Source organism: Harpia harpyja, chromosome 4 (genome assembly GCF_026419915.1).
Source record: "Harpia harpyja isolate bHarHar1 chromosome 4, bHarHar1 primary haplotype, whole genome shotgun sequence".
Lineage (NCBI taxonomy): Eukaryota > Metazoa > Chordata > Aves > Accipitriformes > Accipitridae > Harpia > Harpia harpyja.
Window position 1 is genome coordinate 47793338 of NC_068943.1, and position 20607 is coordinate 47813944.

The 20607-nt window shown below is 46.1% G+C and overlaps 1 protein-coding gene across 3 annotated transcripts in view; it reads right to left on the bottom strand.

The window, feature by feature from the left end:
- SLC24A3 (solute carrier family 24 member 3) overlaps positions 1 to 20607 on the bottom strand; it is a 186766-nt gene that overhangs the window by 17783 nt on the left and 148376 nt on the right. For 2 of the 3 annotated variants that reach the window (XM_052783853.1, XM_052783851.1), the window contains exons 7-15: positions 15637 to 15711; positions 11066 to 11091; positions 9272 to 9325; positions 7566 to 7711; positions 4722 to 4882; positions 3865 to 4141; positions 2066 to 2232; positions 1230 to 1344; positions 254 to 366 (exon numbers count right to left, since the gene is read on the bottom strand). In XM_052783853.1, the coding sequence (XP_052639813.1) occupies positions 254 to 366; positions 1230 to 1344; positions 2066 to 2232; positions 3865 to 4141; positions 4722 to 4882; positions 7566 to 7711; positions 9272 to 9325; positions 11066 to 11091; positions 15637 to 15711 (1134 nt within the window). The remainder of the gene's footprint in view (positions 1 to 253; positions 367 to 1229; positions 1345 to 2065; positions 2233 to 3864; positions 4142 to 4721; positions 4883 to 7565; positions 7712 to 9271; positions 9326 to 11065; positions 11092 to 15636; positions 15712 to 20607) is intronic. The other variant, XM_052783852.1, reaches the window with a different exon arrangement.

Consider the following 20607-nt stretch of genomic DNA (forward strand, 5'->3'; position numbering starts at 1 on the left):
TACTCTAGTGAGTTAGCTTATTTCAGCACAGACTGCTGCCTTTAAGGAGGAAATGGAAGTACTTGTCCCCCAAAGGATGGGGAATGTCCACTGACAATTAATTGCTACTTCTCCCAAATTGTAACAGAGCAAAACTATTTGTTTCTTCAAATCCAATCCACAGAATTTTGGACTTCATTTTTTTTTTCTAAATAGATATGTTTAAAAAAAAAAATTAATAAATAAGAATCATGTGAACAAATGTAGGACTTACATATGATCCATAATTCACTGCTAGGGTCTGCAAAGCCCATGGCAGGCCTAGGCCAATTAAAATATCAAAAACATTGCTTCCGATGGAGTTGGACACAGCCATATCTCCCATACCTGCAGGAATGGAAACCATGTACAATCAGACATACACTCAGAAAAGTCTTTCAACTTTTAAAGTGAAACACATTAATCTGAGCTAATCCAGACAATTTCCACAGATTAAGGCAAGAGTTAAGGGAGATCCCCCTCACCCCATCCCTTCCCTTTCCCCTTTCCCCTCCCCATCACACAAGGCCAGCAGGGTTGAAGGGGCTGAACCCACCTTCCAGGATCATCTAAGAACTTCCCTCAACTAATCCTCCGCTGCTGTGGGGACCCTGGCCACTGGCTGTGCTGGCTGTGACCTGCTGGCACTCTGTTGCCATGCTCAGTGGGGCTTTCGATGCTTTACTGTCACCATGACACATGAGTTTCTATACTGGACTGATTAGATTAGGTCTTCGGGTAAGCCACTGGGTTTGTTCCCCAGAGCAGTACCGACAACTTTCTTTTTCTCTTAAAACACCTGTTGCTGGAGTCACAAGGGGGAGAAAAAAAAGTTTTCCTTAAAAACAGTAGTATCTTCCAGACCTTATGACTGTGGAGAAAAGCTGGAAAGTGACCTGAAAGACCCTTATGCTATGTTCTAAACAATTCTATACCACCGATATTTAAATTAAGAAAAACGTTGTGACTTTTGGGGAAGGCTTGTAGTTAACAATAGTGCCAAAACTTGTTCCACACTGTCATTAAGAACCTGTTAGCTGCTTTGCAATAGCAACATAATTAATTTCCTTCTTTGCTCTTGTTTTAAATTTCAGCCTCAGGAAAAGGGCTCTGTATGTTTTCACATTCTGGATACACCTCTGCTACCTAGAGAGGAAGAGTACACAAGGAAACACTTCCATAGCAGTACAACATCTCTGTGATGAACCTACCTTGCCTTGCTACAATAAGGCTTGCCATGCAGTCTGGCACACTGGTTCCAGCTGCCAAGAAAGTGATGCCCATGATCACATCTGGAATTCCCAGTGTGTAGCCAATGATTGTCACCTAAGGAGAGGAAATAAACTGTCAAGCTGTTTACAAGAATTAAAATCAGAGACCAGCTTGGCCCAGTTCTGCAAGATGCTGTGAGACAGAGTTTATTGCTCAGTGCAAACCCACACTTTCTTTAAAGAGAAGCATATCATGTAATGAGGCCTGCAGCAAGCTAACAGGCTCAATGATCCAGCCAGTGCACAAAACGCCCCTGTGAACAGGCCAACTATGCTTGGATTTCCTTGTGTTTTTATTTATCCCCTTCTACCTTTAGGATAATGAGGTAGAATGAAGTTCCTGTTGACTAGAATACTTGTGCAAGAATCTGGCTTCTGTCCACGCTGAGTTTAAAGTGTTATTATTCACAACTCTGTCTCTCAAGCTTGCTTGCTCCAAGAAAAGGAAAAGCTGTTGAGGCCAGATTCTTACTAGCATCAGGGCCTCTTTACACTGCCCTGCACAACAAGGAGGTGTTAAACTGGTGCAAGTGTAATTTTTTCCCATGTTAAAGAATCTGGGTGAAATTCCAGCCCTGAATCAAGTTCAAAGGCCATGGCTACTGGCCCCTAACTTTCTTCTGAGTGTGGACAGGTCTAACAGAAATGGAAGCAGACTTAAGGTTTCTCATCTAAAAATTCAGGTAGGTAGAACTTTCTACACATTTCTCTAAGCTGACAAAAACCACTTCTGTTGCCTCTCCCAGGCTGCGGTTTCTGCTTTAGTTGGTACGTACCATCCACACCATCATGTAGGAGAAAGCTGCAATCCAGAGGGTAGAAGAAGCAAAGGTAACCATAAACCATTTTTCCAAGTGGGGTTTGTTACAATTGGGCACTGTGAAGTACAGGACAAAACTCAATGGCCATGTGAAGAGCCACTTCAAAATTTCTATCTTGCCAGCTGTAAAACAAAAAAAGGGAAACAATCACAATTCTAGTCTGCTTTAGTCCAAAATGTTATTATTTTGTTAATATTAACAAGCAAGATGCCAGGGGCACCTCAACCTAACTGCTATCCAAACAAGACAATGACAAGACATTCTTTGTTCAGAAGATCGCGGTGTGATGGCAGAAATGGGAGGGCAGAGAGGGGCACAGGGAAGGAGTATGAAGTGCCGCCCTGAGAGTTTGTTAAGTAATGGGTCAGAGCACACCTGCTACCCTCCCTGCGTCAAGTTCTTACAGGTACCATATAAAAAGCAAGTTCTAGAAAGAGATATGATCCATCTTCAACCACCTAAGGGGAGGGTATAGGAAAGATGGAGCCAGGCCCTTCACGGAAATGCACAAGGAAATTATAAGAGCCAATGGACTCAACTTGCAATAAGGGAAATTGAGAATAGATGCTACCATAAGTTGTGCATTTTCTTTTTTTTTTCCTCCTATGAGGGTGGTCAAACACTGGAACAGGTACCCCAAAGACTGTGAGATCTCCATCCTTATAGATAATCAAAACTCAACTGGACACAGCCTTGGGCAACCTGTTCTGAGCAGGGGTTTGAACCAGAGATCTCCAGAAGTCCATGCTGACCTTTCCCATACTATGAAGCTAGTGTCATGGTCCATAGGACATCTAAATTACTCTCTTCAAGGCTCACTTTTTTTCCTTACTCAAACTACAGCTACGCTGTTTGAGTAAGGAGATCTGAACAGGAGTCCCAAAAACATCTCTCATCTGTAAAGGGCAAGACCAGACCCTACAGTATTCTGGCTTGTCTGCAACACAGCAGATTTGGCCAGCAGCCCAGCAGATCTTGCCAGCTGTGGCAACTGTGAGTCAAAGGTAGGGCAGGGATACGTTATAATTATCCCAGGACTAGAGCTCTGATGAGGTAAGAGGGACTTGGCAAAAAGGAGATCTCCATCCTGCAGGCACAGCGCTCAGCAACCTGAGGCACATGTGGTTTTTCACAGGTCACATAGCTGTTCTTTCTAAGCTCTCCAGAAAGAGTGAGAAGGCACTGTGGCTGTGCCTAGTTAAAATCAGGAAGCAGAGGCGCCCAGGACCTTCTTTTGTCTCAGCTCCACATCAGCACCACCACTGCCTTGTCTCCGCTAGCACCACACCTTACCACTGAGGTAAAAGCGCACCTCATTTCCCAGCAAAAGTAAGGCCTAGACGCAGATGCATCTGACCTGCGTTCAGGTACCTTGCCAGTGGCTCCACCATCCTCAGCTTCCTCCACAGTCAGCAGAGAGAGATGGGTCTCTCCAAGAGGGTGACCCAGGTTTTGGGGGCAGGAACAACCCCATGGAGATTGCTGCCTCTCCCCTCTGACTGCAACATCAGCTCCGGGCCAACATATGAGCTGCAGCAGAGGTGTGTCCAAGCCCAGGAGTCTGCATCCTGAGAAGTTCCTGCTGCTTCCCAGTTCCTCCCACCTTTTACCCATGACCAGGAACTACACTGCAAGGCACAGGCTGATGGGAGCTCTCAGAGACACTTCTACCTCAACACGTGTTTGCGATGCTTTCTGGCACACCCAAACTGAGTTTTGCTTTCTGGAACAACACAAACCCAGGAGCTTCTTACTGGGTAGGTCAAAAGGTGTGTATGGCCCTTCATGGTCATCATCATCATCATCATCTTCCTCTTCCTCATCGTTTTCGTTGTTCTCGTTATCCTCATTCTCATTCTCTGTCTCGTTCCCAGCCTCAGCCATGTCTTCATCTCGCCGTGTGCCATTCACACCCCGCTCGGCGGAGTTGCTGGGGCCCGTTCCATTCTCAACCACATGCTTGATAGGTATTTTGATTGCTACTTCTGACTCACCATTGGTGTAAGTCCTGCTGTTGATCAGCCTTTGTCTCTGTAAACATAGACACAAATTCTTGCTGAAAGACAGATTTTTTTAAATTTAATTTTTTAAAGAGAAAGGGAGGAACAGAGGATGTCCAGAGTTCTTTAAAAGTTTGGCTTTAAAAGCAAAAGGGATTAATTTTGATCAGGTATAATGCAATGCTTGCTTGCAGATGACTAGATAAATCTCACATATACAACTTTTATAAGAGGAGGACCAGTGGCTGTAGAATTGACTCCAGGAGTACTCCAAGACCAGGGCCAGACTAAGCGCAGACTCTGCGGAGTACCGTGTTATTAAGTTAAGTGCAAGTGATATTAATGTCCAATCAATGCAGGGGGCACCTCCTGTGAGCAACAGCTACAGGTGACAGAACCACATAATGACTTGAAACTCTCTTTGCTAAAATCTCCATGGGGACAGATAGCAAGGGATGATTTAGTAAAGTCAGTGACAGAAGGATAAAATCTGGGAAAATGCTATCAGGAATCCAGAAGCAGCACAACAGTTCCATTTCAACTCAAATGCTGCTACAGAAAAAGGCAAATTCAGAAGGAGAAGGGGAGGCAGGGGGAGATAAAAGACATACCTCATTGATTAACATACGGCTGGCCATGGAGAGACGTGTTTTGGGAGGGAAGTGGCTGGTTATCATGATCCGGAGCCCAGCCTCAGAAAATGAAAGCTGGTGTGGGTAGGCAGACAGCAGCTCATCCACCATGATCACTGAGGCTTTACGGTGGAAATTTCCTGAAGCCAAGGAACAAAGAGAAATTGAAGTCTTCCAGCAGTTTCTCCCTCTGCCCTATGTGGATCTCAGAAGAATAAACCCGCAGGTTCCAGAAGTCCTTTGTAAGGACCATTCCTTCAGCTACCACCATTCGAAATATGCCGCCTCTGTCCTTAATTTCTGTCTTTACACGTCCTACATTTCTGTCTTTAAATAAATTGCCAACATGGTATCTCCACCCTTGCTCATTATGGAGAATTAAACCTGCTCTGTACAGCCCATCATAGGCCTTAGGCAGATCACTGCTTCCGCAGAAGCTGTTCCACCAAGGTAGAAATGGTGCTGCAGTAAAGCTGCATTAATTCCACTATTATAATCTGCACTTCTGTGAGGATATCAGCCTCACCCACCATTAACCGTAGACAGGGGTGAGGAAATAGTCACTGTGTTCCTGCGGGGTACCAATGCAAAGGAAAAGCAGGTTCCTGCATCCTGGACTCGCAGCTCATGGCTGGGAAGTGCTATCAAACCTGGCAGCAAGTGCACGTGCCAGTCCGTGGGGTGTGACCCACAGTGCAGGAGCAAAGGAACAAGGAGACAGGGGCAGGTAGCTGAATCACGCTCCAGCTGGGGCACAGTGCCAGCGCCCATTACCTCTGGGGTGCCACAGTGCCAGTGTCCATCCCTTCTGTGCCTGGATGCTACCTCGGGCTGTCAACTCTGGGCCAGGACTGGGACTCGGCAGCAGGGAAACCTGAGGTCTTCCCCAACACATCTCTGCTTTGGTTTATTAAAATCAGTGCTGAACACTAGCAAATGTTTCATGGCATTACTATTTATTACCATCACTGTGTCTTACAGAAGAGCATCTCCTTGGCCTTAGTGTCACTTTTTTTTCCTGACTGAGAAGGTTTCCATGGATTGGGGTAGACAAGTGGGGTCATCCATATTCAAAAAAATCAAACCAGCCAGACAGCTTTTCCTTGTGACTTTTTCCATGCTGGCATTTCCTGCATGGCACTTGGGGAACTGCCCAGAAATCCTCATGTTTGATTCTTTTTGGTCCTCTGTGCAGAAAAGCCCTCAGAAAGCAAACGGTAGTGTCTGAAACCCTCAGGCAACCTGTTGCAATGGGTGCTGTTTGCGACCCCGTGCTACTGGCTGATGTGCACAGCAGCACCACTTGTCTGTCTGGGCCTCCAGTGGCCCAGTGCCAAGTAAATACAGGAACAATCTGCAAGAAAATGAAGCAATCCTTTCGTCTTCCTTCCTCAGCCAGTTTGAGTAACCACAAGTGTCCAAAACAAAAAATTACCAGCAGCTGAGCAGTGTCATGCAAAGATGCATTCTGGGGAGATTTCAACCAAATCCCAGAATCAAAACTGCCTCATTGGTGCGTAACCCTGAGGCCACCAGGTAAACCTAGATGACTAAGGCCCAAGTTTATGCTTACCAAGTTTTACCAGTCTAGCTTTACTGGTACAGAGTGTAGTCATGTTGCCAGCACAGTTTCACTGTTGAGCCCCAGGCTACAGAGCTGTTCCCATGAAAGCAGCTTCCCCAAAGCAGAGTGCACAGCACTCACAAAAGCCTTCCCTCAGCAATAAGGCAGTAACACGATAGCTGGCCTTTGGTAGACTCAAAGGGTTTGATGTCAGCAAACCAACCCCTCTACATTTCATGTTTAGTTGTGTACTGTATAAAGACTATGTCTTTCAATTACTGTTTGCAGGAAGAGAGAGACCTATTTTTGTTAATATTTTTTTTTTCAGTCCAGCAAAAAAAAAAAGGGCAGCCCCTATGTAGTCAGAGACCAGGACTGCTTTAGACAAGCTAGAGCTCTAGAGCTCCTTCTCAAGTTAAACCAGTGACTGGGCAGGGGCAGGTGTTATTCCTGAGGATATGTGCATATAAATCTCAAGCAGTTACTGCACATACTTGTTGACTGTTGCAAAGATAAAAAAAACCTATCTTCTGTAAATACAGTTTAGCACATGCTTGCAAACACACACATCGAGCTACTGCTGCTGAGCTATGGAGTGGGTGAATTTTTTTTAATCTGAAGAAATACAATCATTTTTATACATGATTGTGACTAAAGTCAAGCAGGAGCAGATTTCAGCCAAAGTGAAATCCACTTAAAGTTTACATGGAAAAGTTGTGCACATTCAAGACAGCATGTGCAGTAAGATCACGCTACCAAGACCAACACAGAGTCCCCACCCTCCCTTCACCGGGGGGAACTGTATGCTAGTATAAGTAGGGCCTTTTTCCCTGCCCAGTTTCTGTCACTTTGAAATGGAGTTAAATTTAACTGGTGGTACTAGATGTAAATGGGCATCTTAAGTGCAGAATAACAGCACCCACAGGAGGACTTACAATGGCATGGCTGTAATGGTCTAAATAAGTAGCTCCTGGGCAAGTCAGCCTTGAAGCTGGAGGAGTCCTTTCAGCCAGACACTTGCCCAGCAGCAATAACTACCCAGAGGAGGCCTGAACTGCCTCCAGCAGCAAAGGATGCGGTAGCTGGGGTCACCACACCGTGCCCCCAGGCACAGGAACCATGGCCATCTGGCAGGGGATTTACAAAAGGACCACCTCTGCGCCTATTTCATGGCTGATAGACAGAAGCAGGCCACACCGTATGACTAACGGACAAACTTTTAAACGTTCAGAATGACGCAAGCAAGCAGGGTGACTTACTGGAACAGTTACCTTTCTTTAGTAACACCACTGTGGCATCGCAGTTGCTGTTATCATCCACTTCTGTGTTACTTGCTAAACCATTCACCATATTTGCAGAGTTTTTTGTCTTCCTTTCAAAGCAGTGATGTATGGTTGAGTTGTACCTGCACAAATGAAACAAACTCTAGATGTACCTTTGCTCCTTCCATGTGGATTTCTTGACAGTCTTCCTTTCCTAGACTCATATCCTGCGCGGTCCAATTACGGGAGGGAAGAAAACCACTCTGGTTTTAAGGAAATCTAGCCACAGTATGCCAGCACTCTAACTAAATTGTATACAATGCAATCTCTCCATAGACAGAAGGCTACGATAGATACAAGACATGAATCTTGAATGACATGTATTATGTGCAATTAATACCCTGCATAGCAAATAATGATTACTTGTCATCGTCCAAATTTATTTTTTACCAAGTAATCACACCTGAGCGTGAGTGTTGTTTTACCTGTGAAGACCTACCGCAGAAACACAACACCATGTGCTAAATTCTGTTACAACTGGGGGGGGGGGGGCGGGGGGGGGGGATATTCTTTGTTTCTTATTTTATTTAGAGTAGCCAGGAGCTGACAAAAACATGAGCTGAGGATCTCACCATGATACTCAAAGGCAAGGGTAGACCACTGTGAACACATGGCCAAGGTCCCTAACCAGGCCAACAACCTCCCTGGCTATATCCAAACAGGTCTGAAACATCTGTTCACACTACAGCATTGCTTTCAGAAAAAAAAATCTATTCTAGATTCAGACATTACAACTGTCTGTTTTGCTGGTCAGTTAATTGTTGCAAGGGTGAAGCTACCCTCCATGTTAAAGACGAAGTTTCTAATTATTAGAAGTGAGATGAATTCTGACTTGTGTTCCCTTCAACCCAGCCTGAGTGTTTTGCTGTTCTCACTGAGAATTGCTCTCACAATATTTACTCTATTCATAATTTCAAAACAAATCTCTACTCTCACTTGTTGAGACAAGACCACCGGTGTGCTTGGCAGCTGGTAGGTTTTGTTGAATGTTCCAGTTTAAATCTGGCTTTCCTTTCCACTGGCTTTTAAAAACAAGGCAGGAGGAGGGGAACCAAAGAACAGAACAGACTAGTTTTGCTAGTATGAACTTGCGTGAAAAGTTACACAGGTCAGATGCTCAGAAAATCCATGCTGATTGTGCTGTAGTTTTATCATGGGTCTCCAAGCAAGCAAGAACAAATTGCTGTGAAGTTTTGCACCCATAAAAAGTAGACTGGAATCTCCCGTGTGTTTGTTTCTGAGTAGGGATGCTAAAGCAAAGTCAGAAGAGGCTGGTTTGGTGGGACTCAGAGACAGATTCGATTCTCTGCTCTGCCACTGACTTGCTGCATTATCCTTGGTCAGCACACACAGGGTGAGATCTGTAAAGCACCATCCACCTTTACACATCTGATCCTTGGATCTGTACTAAGGGGATAAGCAGCCCCTTCCTGCCTCATCAGGACAAATTACAGATAAGTAGACGACAGGGCAAGGTGCTTTAACCCCTGCTATGGGAGGTGCTGCTGGCGTGCAAGCTGGGCCATGCAATGGAAGCCCTGCCCACAGCCTGCAGCGCTCTTCAATTACCTTTGCAACCTCTGGAAAAGTACTGGAGCAGGAAGCCTTACAATCTAAACAAGCCGAGGGCGCATTTGACTTACTTCATGATAACGATGTAGATGACATACATCAGCACTAAGACTAAGGACTCCCACCTGCAAACAAGAGCGACACAGAAAACACATTAGAGCAGGGCACAGCAGACAGCTGCCCGAGCTCAGCCATTCCCACATCTGTCACGCCACAAACTTGCGGAAAGGCTTGACCCTCTTGGGCTGTCTTAAGACACCTCTAGAAAAGAGGATACGTAAAGAAATGGCTCACACACCCATGTGTGATGCGTCCTTTGTTTTCTTGACTTCTGCTCTGGTTTTACTTGGCCAAATCAACCTGACAGCTAAGAACAAATGACTAAACCCTGAAGTTCAGTGAACAAATCGTGCACCCAAGGAATATCGACACTTCTGTAAGGACAATACCTGTGGAGGCTGCAGCAGAGGGAAGGGAGCAGTCATCCTGCTCTGCCTGCATGGGTCTAAAGCAGGTCGTTGGGCTTTCTGAGCATGCTAAAGCACACTGATCATGCCAAGATGACCTGAACAAGGGGCAGCTGCTCTTTCGCTACTGCTGCTGCATAACCACTGAGAATGTATAGCAGGCAGCAGTTTAAACTGCTGATTAGATATTCTCATTTTTTTTTCTCCACTGTTTCTGAGTCAAACTAATTCTATTTTTTTTTCATGCAAATTTCATATCACTTTTAGAACTTGTTTCTAGGTAATCTTTTTCATTGACCAAAATGCTGTATTCTGCATAGCTCCCTATAGCAATCTGCTAGTCCTTGTGGAAATCATCCATTATCAGACTGCTATATACTAAAACTCATGGGCCATTTTCTCTTTAAGGATTTTGAGATGTTGCACTAACCATATCAATATCTCATTCCCTGCTTCTGGCAGTTCAACACTCGGCTTCCACACTGATGTGTTTTAGTTGAAGGGCACAGTCAAATACAATTGGGCCTCAAGTCAATTTTAGTTAAAAAAACAAAAAACAAAAAAAACCCAAAGAAAAACAAGCCATTGCAAAACTCTGTGTTTCAGAAATCCCTCTCTGAAATTAAACATAAATCCCCCAGTGAGAACAAGTATAAGAAAACATGCAACCCAAAAAGCCTGACTCCCCCTAGTGCTTGTAATCTAAATAATACTGGCTGTGAGTGAAATCAAAGCTACCACTGTCACTCTACAAGCCCTGAGAGGTGCTGAAAACAAAACCATGAAAGCAAAACAACTGAAAGTACACTTTTAAAAGTGTTTGAAGCCCTCTCGCCTACCACACCTACTACAGTACCTTTAAGTACATTCATGGGGATATTAACATATATATTTTAACATATATCTATATTTTTTCTTCCTTCAAACCGGTCATTTTCTCTTTAATATTGCCGTAGAGCTTTGGGGTTTTAAATTATTAAATTATTAAAAATCCAAATATTGGAACACACTTATTTATGACTGCTTGGGTGGCCCTTTCTGTTCCCAGGCAGCTGACATTCCTGGCACACCAGCACCCAAGCAGCAGTCTCTGCCTCTGCTGAGCACATCGCCATCCCCAGGCTGCTGCAGGGTGGGCAGAGGGCACCGACTGCCACTGCTGTATTGGGAGACAGTCTGAGTGACGCTCTCCTAGGCTTTCCTTTCTGGCTCAGAAAATTAGTTATTCTAGCCCATCTTGTGCTGAGGTTTCTCACGCAGCAGGAAACTGCTGCCTGAATTGTCCTGCAGAGCTTTTTAGCTTTCCCCTCCTTTCTTGATGAACCCTCCTTATTGCAGCTCTTGTGGTATAACCAGAAAAAATGAAAAGAAAAGGGATTCGCGACCGGATATACTTACCAGGAGACTTTTTCATCATAAATAAACTGTGGAGAAAAGGTTTAAAAATAGGCACGTTATACATGAAACCACAGCTGAAAACAGCTCATCACCTGAGCAGGGGACAGGGTGGGCAGAGCGACCCAGGACTCAGGGCAATGGGATTAAGCTCCGGTCTGTTTTGGCACTGCCCTCCTGCCCAGCCTTTGAACTCTTCAACCCTTAGTTTCTCTCACCTAGTAAAGGCAGGCAGGTACTCCTTCCCAAATACCATGGGATCCTTGCGTAACCGGGGCTATTGCCGCAGCGAAGCAGAAGTGGTTACAGGGAAAACAGAAGTGAGTCAGAGAAGGGGCTGCACCTGCCTCTGAACCGCACGGCTGGTCTCACCAGAGACACGGCCTCTTCCCCTCACCTGTCCTCGGGTGGCAAGGGGACGATCGGTGTGCAGAGTTATAGCCAGCACCACAGCTGCTGTCTGTGAAATTTTGCCGGCTAAAAGCTGGGCCCAGGGCATTACTTCCTTAAGATCCACACGGTCACCACGCTAGCTGAAATTTAAGTACTGCGATAGCCACTTTAGCACACCTGCGGGCGGATGCCGCAGCCTTCCTAACAACGCTGCGCAAGCCGCCTCGGGAAAGAAACGCGCGTCTTCCTGCGTGCGTGAGACGCTCCGTGCCGGGGAAGAAACACGGCAATGCCAGAGAGGTGACGGGTGCTCGCCCCGCTGCGCCTGGCTTCGGGAAGGTCTGAGGGGGCAGCCGTTGGGCGGTGACCGGCAGGTGGCTGCAGTGCTCCACAGCCGGGCCCTTCCCCGGCCCGCGCTCCGCCGCCGCCGCCAGCAGCCCCGCTGCGAGCAGAGGGGGCTGCCACCCTCCCTTGCTAGCAACACCGCTCTGTCTCCGCCTCTCCTTCCACCTCAGGCGGACATCTGCGGAGGCTGCTCTCGCTGCCTCATGACCCACCTGCCGCGGCTGCTGCAGCCCGGAGGCCCGAGGGCCAGCCAGGCCGTCCGGCCGGCGAGCGGGGTGCCCGAGAGAGCCGGCCCTTCGCGGCAGCACGGGGCCCCGCTGGGAGGTTGGAGCTGGGGTTGCTTCACAGCAACCTGCGGCCCCGCGGCCTGGGCCCCCGCTCTGCCCCGTCAGCCTCGGCGAGGAGCCTGCTTCCCGTTGAGCCCTTCCGAAGCACCTGCGCCCGCTCTCGGCTCCAGGCTGCGCAGAGAGGCGGAAACGCCATACTCGCACTAGGGAAACGCGTCCATGGCAGCGCACCAGAGAAAAGGGAGGGAAAGGGAACGAGCCTCTGACGGCACAGCGAAACGCTTCCCTTCAGCTGTATTAGCCCGTAAATGGCAACTCCTGCCCGACAACCAGCACCAAGCAATCGTTACGTTGCTCACTGGAAGAAAACGTGACCACAAAACATTACGCGTGCGGTAAGTTACAGCTCCCAGTCACCGTGATCTAATCTGACAAGGCCTGTTTTAGCTTACAATGTGTTGGTGTGATGGGACATGAAAGCGTGTGCATTGACCTTTGTGATTAAAAATAGCACCCATCCCACTTCTGTCACTAATGTCTCTGACCACGTCCCTTCCAGTTAAGATACACAGGCATCTTTTTCCTTTCAAGGGAAATAAAGAGTAACAGTTTTGCCAAGCTCTACAAGAAGACAAGGTAGCTTTGTAGTATTTTAAGGTTAAAAAAAAAAAAGGAAAAAATCACAGGGCTGAATCAAGGTGAGGTAAGTATGGTAAGTGAGGTTCATCCACTTCGAATCTCTGTGAGTTCACTCAGTCTTATCAAACGGCCTGGAGCACCAAACAGGTGAGTTTATACTGCTTTGCTATTTATTACTGCAGCACTGCAATTCCTTTGCTAGTGGAAATGGAAGGAGACAAAGTCACATTGATTTACCCGGCAGAATATCAAGCTTTTTAAAGCTGCTGAATCTCAACATTGGCAGGAATGTATTTATTTCCCCTCAGGTGTATTTATGATTAGTGAAGACACCAGCGGAGTGCAACTTACAATACGGCACCACAAGCTGCTGTTTAAAATACTGAGAGCAACCTTCTACAAGCAGTACCATCCCTCAAGAAAGATGATTGTATTTCAGCTGCAGCAAAGTCTCAATGCCCTGATATGGCAAATTATCCCTATACGGCAAAGCATTTAAATGCCTTCTAAAATTTAAGGCGCACAGAAATCTAACAAAGGGGGAACCGTACGCAGGTTGTGCTACACTCTGCACGGAGCCTCTGGCTTGTCTCCCAGCAGAGACATTGGGAACTGGAGAGTCAGTATTCGAATAACAATGTGCTGCCACCTGAATTTGATTCTGCCTTAAAAGGATAGGAAAGACCCAAGCCACTGTGAAGCCAGGGGTCCCTGGGTGAGTGAAGGGGAGGAGAAACTTCTTGAACTGAAGCAGTGTTTGACTCTGAAAGGAAAACTCTTCATTTGCCATCAACTGGGGAGCAATATTGCATATAAAGGGGTTGGTAAATCAGCTGGGAGCTAAATCTTTAACCATTTAAAATGTTTTCCCTTCCTCCCATCTATCTCTGTTTTTCTCTAAGAGGTGTTTAAAAGTCATTTGCAATGATCGCTGTGGAGTAATGCTGAAGAGAAGTGGGACACACTCCACACCTCCCAAGCCACAGTTAGCCACGTAGTGCTGTTACATGGGAATAAGACTTCTGGCAATGCCTTCAAGCCTCCACTAATGCCTGGAGTTGCACAGTCCTGCTGCCCTGGTGTCATAGCGTAACCAGCCGAAACCATCTGCCCTGGTGTCATGGTGTACCCAGCCAAAACCAGGACACCTGGCTGCCTGAAGGACCTTGAATCTCACAGCTGGTAAGATGAGCAGAAGAGTGGGCATGCATCTGGAGAGAAGCTAACCCGAGACTTAGGAAAAAAATAACAGTATCCTGATATTATGGGGTACCCTCCCAAAACAAAAGGACTTCTGCAGCTCTGTAATTATGAAGAACAGCTTATACAGAAATAAAGTATAGGAGAAAAGTCGTAAGGATAACAGAGACGTCTGTTCAATGAGTCATACAACTTTCTCATTCCATAGGATACATAGCTAGGAATTTCAGGGGCGCACTGGACACAATACAATATAGAATGGCTCTCAACATCCTGAAGCAGCTGACAACCACAAGGATGAAGCAGCCATGAAAAAAACCTGCCTTGCTTTAGGAATTTAAAAACTGATGACAGATTCAACAGATTTTTGTCTGCCACCATGCAATAAATGAAACACCCAATCCAAACAACAGGACGCTAAATGCCAGGCAGCTGCCCACATCTGTGCTTCCCATGGAGTAAACTAAGAGAATGCCTGCTAGATATCTTTAAGCTTGTGCAATATAATTTATTACAATTAGTGGGTGTGGCCAAGCTTGTTGATTAGGAACACTTTTTGGTATGACGGTACTGTCAAGCTGTCATAGCAAAAAAAAAAAAAAGTTTTTTGTTTTGCAGCTCATCGTTAACAATTATGTAGAAAAGTTATTTTTCATGAGGTGTGAAAAGGCTGACCTCGCAGTGTGGGGAATAAAAGTACAAACAGGTTGAGGCAAACCCTCTGTTTGAGATTAGACAGATAATAGGCCTTTGCACCTACAGAATATGTACAGTATACAGGCATGTGCAGAATGAAGGCAAACCAAAACACACTGTTGAAACTACAACTAATAAAAGTAATGCAAACTTTAGAAATGCAAGTGTTCATCTTCTGACTCTAAAGTTCCCTTCTCGCTTACATATGGAAGTTAACCTCGCAAAATTACTCTTCCTTTCTTAGGGAATCTAGGGTCCTAGACTAGGCTGGGAAAAAAGAAAAGAAAAAAAAAAAAAGCAAAGTAGCAACTGTTACCAGGAAACTCAATTTTTACGTTTCCTGACTTTGTTTGGTATTGGTTGCAAAGTTAATGCTAAAATGATGGTAGTGTCTTTATCTAAACACTCCTGCTAACATTTTTTCACTGTATAGCCTGTTTCTGTGAGATTCGGAGTACTTCCTGAGCTTGATGAAAGCTGGAATAGGAGCAGCACTAAGAATTACTGAAACTGTAGCCTTCATTAGAGGATTTGCTGCTATCATGCACCAAACAAGACCTGCCCCAATTATGTGTGGAAAAACTAATGTTTTGTAGCTGTTGAGGATCTCTTTCCTCTGGGCACAAATGCTGCCTCCTTACAGGTCAGTTAGACTTTTTTTAGGAAGCTGTGAAGGTCACTGTCGGGAGAGGACTGACTGACACATCTGCTCCAGAGCTGGCAGTGGGGCTGCAGCACGCAGTTTCAGCTCTGCACTCCATGGCTGCACTGGGACTGGGGCACCTGACTTCTCCCCAGCTATTGCTCTGGGCTCTGGACACTCCTTGATCTCCTACCCTTGGGCCAAGCTTTTCTACAGAACCAGGGAGATCACAAGTACATTTTTCCACAAGCAGAAAACCAGTGACTCCTGGAGCTAGGATCTTAGCTACAAGACTATGATTTCTTAGCAGGTTCCCTTTACAGGTGGCAGTAGACATGTGGGCTCCCAGAGAATAACCTTCAAAAACTTACCACAATGAGTGCAACAACAGACAGTGTATAGTAGATTGAATCTCTCAAGAGACTCCACGATGACAGTGCAACGACCTGGGAAAACAGGCAAAGAGAGGATGTCAGCCAGGCTCTCAGCAGCATGACTGCCACACTAATGGTGCATGACAAAGTTAAGCCCGTCATTCTGTGTAAGCTGTCCCCACACGTGCTAGGACACAAAGAGGAGACCCAAGCCAGGAAACGCCCTGGCTTTCTGTGGCTGCTTGAGGAACAGCCACTAGCGAGATGGGGGGATGGCCAAATCTGAAGAGCAAAAGGTATACAGTCATGGGCAGCAGATGACTTCCATGCAAAGTCACAGACATGCTAAATCACGCCAGTGTTGTCAAAGTCATAGAAGGGGGAATCAAGTCCCAAGTATTTATGGATGACAGAAGTTTCCCACAAGCTCAGCAGGCTATCCGATATCCTTTTCACCCTGAAATCCCTCCTGTACACACACCACAGAGCCTGCAGTACCAGTCCCTGCAGGCTGAGCTGTGCCCCAGGTCTGGCTGTGTGCTGCAGCCAGAGGCGGTTGAAGCACAGGCAGGCACAGGAGGGCCTGCCACAGAGGAGGCTGCGAGTGCTGCTGCTGTCAGGGCAGCGGGGGGGGGCTCAGCTTTACCAGCAGGAGCCTTCTGTGCCAGCGCTGACACTTGGCAACGAGTGCCTTGATGGAGAATGGTCACAGGAGATGAACAGTCCTGTCGAGACTGGGACAGGACGTGACCACTCCTTCCACCCACCCCTGTGGTTCGCGTCTGTTTCTTGTATTAATTTTCCCCAACATGGGACTCCTGCCTTCCTTGAGAGAGGAAACCAACCTGAAATGCTGAGCAAGAGTGCAAGGTATGCAATGGTCCAGTGGGCAGGGGAGCACCACCAGACACAGTCCCCAGCTGCTGCCTAGCAATATGGGTCCTCCCCATCCTTGTCCTACCACCATGCAGTGCCTACATCCACTGTGAGTCCAGCTGCTGGCATCTCATACCCTAGGTTTCCAGGAATTTTAGACTGCTGGACTATGGGCTTGTCCTTGCTAAAAATGTCAACTTGACCCATGCCGACTCATTCAGGGGAGGATAACTTGGGCAACAGAAGTCGTACTGCAAAACAAGAGTCTGACAGCACAGAGCAGCCAGGTCCCCAGCATGCTGCTAGCCTGCACCTTGGCAGAGGCACGGCTTCACCCACCACACTGACAGGTATCACTACAGCTCTGTGTGCATTTGCACAGGTTTTGGGACAAATACTCACGTTAACACTCCAGCAAAGCGTTAAGAACATAAAACAAGAATTTGTATGCAACAGAGGATAAAATGGGATTGCTGTGCAGTTCATTTCACTTGACACCTTCCAGAGCCACAGAAATGAGGAGGAATCATCACTGTAGGCTGAACAAGCCTGGAATTCAGGTCTTAGAAGAAAAAAATACCAGTGAGTAAGTTAGCCCTTAACTTCATTACTAGTATTCAAAAGGACAGATTAAAAGCAGTCATGTGGTGGTAACATCTTCAGTATGATTACATTTTTTGGAGCCCTAAGAAGGCCCCTCAGTAGAAGCTTCTCCTCAAATCTTTACTTCCCATTTCTGGAGTGTATTTCAAACACTGTGGGTCACATCCTTCACAGGTGTAAACCACAAGGAGGCAGATGGGAGGTGGCTAATTTACACTGATTTGGATCTGGCCCCTGAATGTATAAATGAATTTTCTGACCACATCCTCCAGTCATGCTTCTGCATGAATTCAGTCAAACAAACAGTAACTTCATTTTCATTTCTGTGATATCTAAAGAGAGGTCCTATTTCAGAGTGCTAGCAAAAATAGTTTCCCACATTTCTCTGCATATTAAATCTTACAGTGTTAATGCCCAGTGTAAAGTCTCTTTATGCAACCACTGACATGTAAGAAACTCCTATCTAAAATAATAAAGCAGGCCTTTAGTAAATAGCAGGCCTTAATAAAGCAGTAAGATTAGATTTGAACCAGCTGAACATACATTTCACTGTATGTAGGGATAGATGAATGGAGATGCTTCACGATGGAAATTTCCAGATGTAGAAACCTGGAGTTGGGTTCATAACTCTATTCAGAGATCCTTAATTAAATCTCACATCTTATAGATAGTAGGCCCCTTCATTTTGATTGAGCAATTTTTGTAAGAGAGTTTATAAAATAATTTGACATTATTCCACTCAGCTTTTATGACACTGCTTAAGGTCCTATGCACTCTTCTCAGCATGGATGTTGGTGGGGATTTTATAGCTGTAAATTTAAGCTCTGCATAAAAGTTACAACACTTCCGAAACAAATGACAAACCCCATATGAACAGGCTTGCTGGCAACTGTTGCTATTCTATCTAATAAACTCTCTCCTGGTATAAGGGGTGTCACCATGCAGCACAGAGTACCTGTGAAAGCAAGATGTTCCAGTTACAATGAGTCAAGCTAGTATCTCTCCTGTTCTTTGATATTCTACAAGTATTCTACAATATCAAGAAAGCAGTCTGCAATATTTTTCCAGGGAATTTTCCTCAGACACTGAATGAGCACATTAAGATCCAGATGCTTAAATGCAGCTATCTAGCAGCGACCTAGTGCACAAAAGTCACAGACCAAGATACTGTGGGAATCACAAGGACTCCTGCATTGATTTCAGATTGGATTGAAGGGAACATGCTCATGCCCGGGACTTGTACAGGCTGCTCACATTTCACAGACATCCTAGTAGGTCTCCCTGATGCAGTAACTACGGGGCAATTAAATCTCCGCTCTCCTTAGGGCATGAGTCATTTAACTGAAGTCTGAACCATTTGATCACTGGGAAGAAGAATCTGATACAGGATAGCCGTGCACATAAGGTAACCATGTACTGAGGGTAAAAGGAGCTAATTAGCATGGAGGGAACTGGCAGTACTTTCAGCCTCCTGACAAGAATCGTGTAGTCTAGTTATAACTGTCAAGACCATGAATGCCTGAGTTGTGCCATATAGTCTTGCAGCAACCAAGGACTCCACATAAATCTTAATGCACTGGAAACCACTTAAACTGCAGTATAGCAGACTAAGGCAGAAAGGAAATCAGGGAAGCAATCAACTTGGGTAAAAACATGATCAAATTTGAGTTTTAACTTAGCAATACTGTGACCCAGCAGAGAGCCGGTCCTTTGGAAGCTGAGCATAAGGAGGCAGCTGTAAAACCACTGATTGTCAGGTTACACGTTTCCTTCATTCAAAGGAAGTGTCTGAAATTCAAACCCCAGACAAGTGCCCAGTAGCCCTCTCTTGGCTACTACACTGGGGACTGAATCTGGCATCCCCAGAGCTGAAAGGAAGAGCTCTTTAGTCCAGGCTTAAATGAGAGCAGCCCCCGACAAGTGCAACACAGATGAGGACCCATAGTGCATGCTCACCTGCATGCCACAGCATCATTCCTATGGGTAAAACTACCCATATTAGATATTTGGTTTCTCATTGGTAAACTTTCACCCTGCAAACTCTCATGTATAACGTTTACTACTCAGAATGCTTATTTCCCTTTTTGAAGAGCTGAGCAGAGCAGCAGAGCAGAGAAATCAAGATTTTATCAGTTCCACCCTGATTTCTGCAGTTCTTAACTCCTGAAGCAGTGGCTTCATGCAGCACACACAATCTCTTCCATCTAGCGCACACAAGGAGATAAGCCACTGGGGAGAAAATCACTGAAAATCAGACACTGGCACCTGCTGCTCTTGCCACCTAAGTTAGCTCAGGGCACCCAGGGCCCCAGTAGCAATACACTCCATGCCCCATCCTAGGGCTTCACCATTTATCCTCTATAAAATTGACCGTTCTCTCTTCTGCTCTTCCACATTATTTCTCTCACCTTAGCAGTGCGGAAGCTCTTCTCCCATCCAGAAGAGACGTGGCAACAGAGGCCATCCAGCTGGCTTTTTTAAAGCCTGCTTCTCACCTGCTCTCCCCATTAAGGTGATGGGCCCAAGATGAAGCATGTGATGCAGAACATGGCTGCTGCTACCTTAGCAAGGATGTTTGTGCTCCTGCTCCTGTTGGCTCCGGCCAAGAAAGGTGCAAGGCAGTCCAGAGGGATATGCGCTGCTGGATATTTTCTCTGCTCAACTTTCCAGGGGAAGCATGTCAAACATTATCTAAGCACATCCACATTCTTCAGAGATCTTTCTCACTCTGAATTGTTCCAGGGCTTTTTCTCCTCTCATGGCCCGTTCTATGCTTGACATTCTTGGGCTGAATGATCAGCAAATGCTCCTTAGTGACTGACCACGGTTGCTATTTTGGGTAGGCCTTCCATGCAGCTCTGATCCACGGGTGCTTCCAAATTAATCACCAGTCTGGAATTTTACTCCACAAAGTTTGAATGAGGCTGCACTGAGACACAAAGCTCTTTTCTGGAGAAGCAGCTTTTTCTTTCAGTGGTCAGCTACAGTCTGAAAGATGACTGTAAACTGAGACAGCCTTACCCGGCAACGCTGCAAGACAGGTTAAGAGAACAGGCAGCAAACTCGAGCCCCTTTTCCCTGCTGTTGTCTTTCCCCCTCCTCAGAGACAGGAAGCCAAGGGAATACATACCGCTGCCACGCTCTGCTAGGCTGGGGATGAGAGGAGCAGGCAGGCAACTGGGTGGCTTCACAGCAGATGCTGCTCCCTCAAGTTACATTTAAATTCTCATTAAGGGCTTGTCAAAAGGCATCCAGAAGCAGAGAATCTGGGTCAGTCTTCATGCTGCCCCTCTTTGATGTGGACTGTACAGAAGCAATTAGGGAAGCTCTTACACTACCCTAACAGAGGCTGGGATCTGGTTTTTGAATGCTTGTCTGTGCTGACTGACAAAACTCTTGCTCACTGTGACACCTTGCAGGCACCCTGAAACATCACAACCAGCCGGCAGCATGCTGTGTCAGCCTCTTCAATCAGCTGCAGCAAGACAC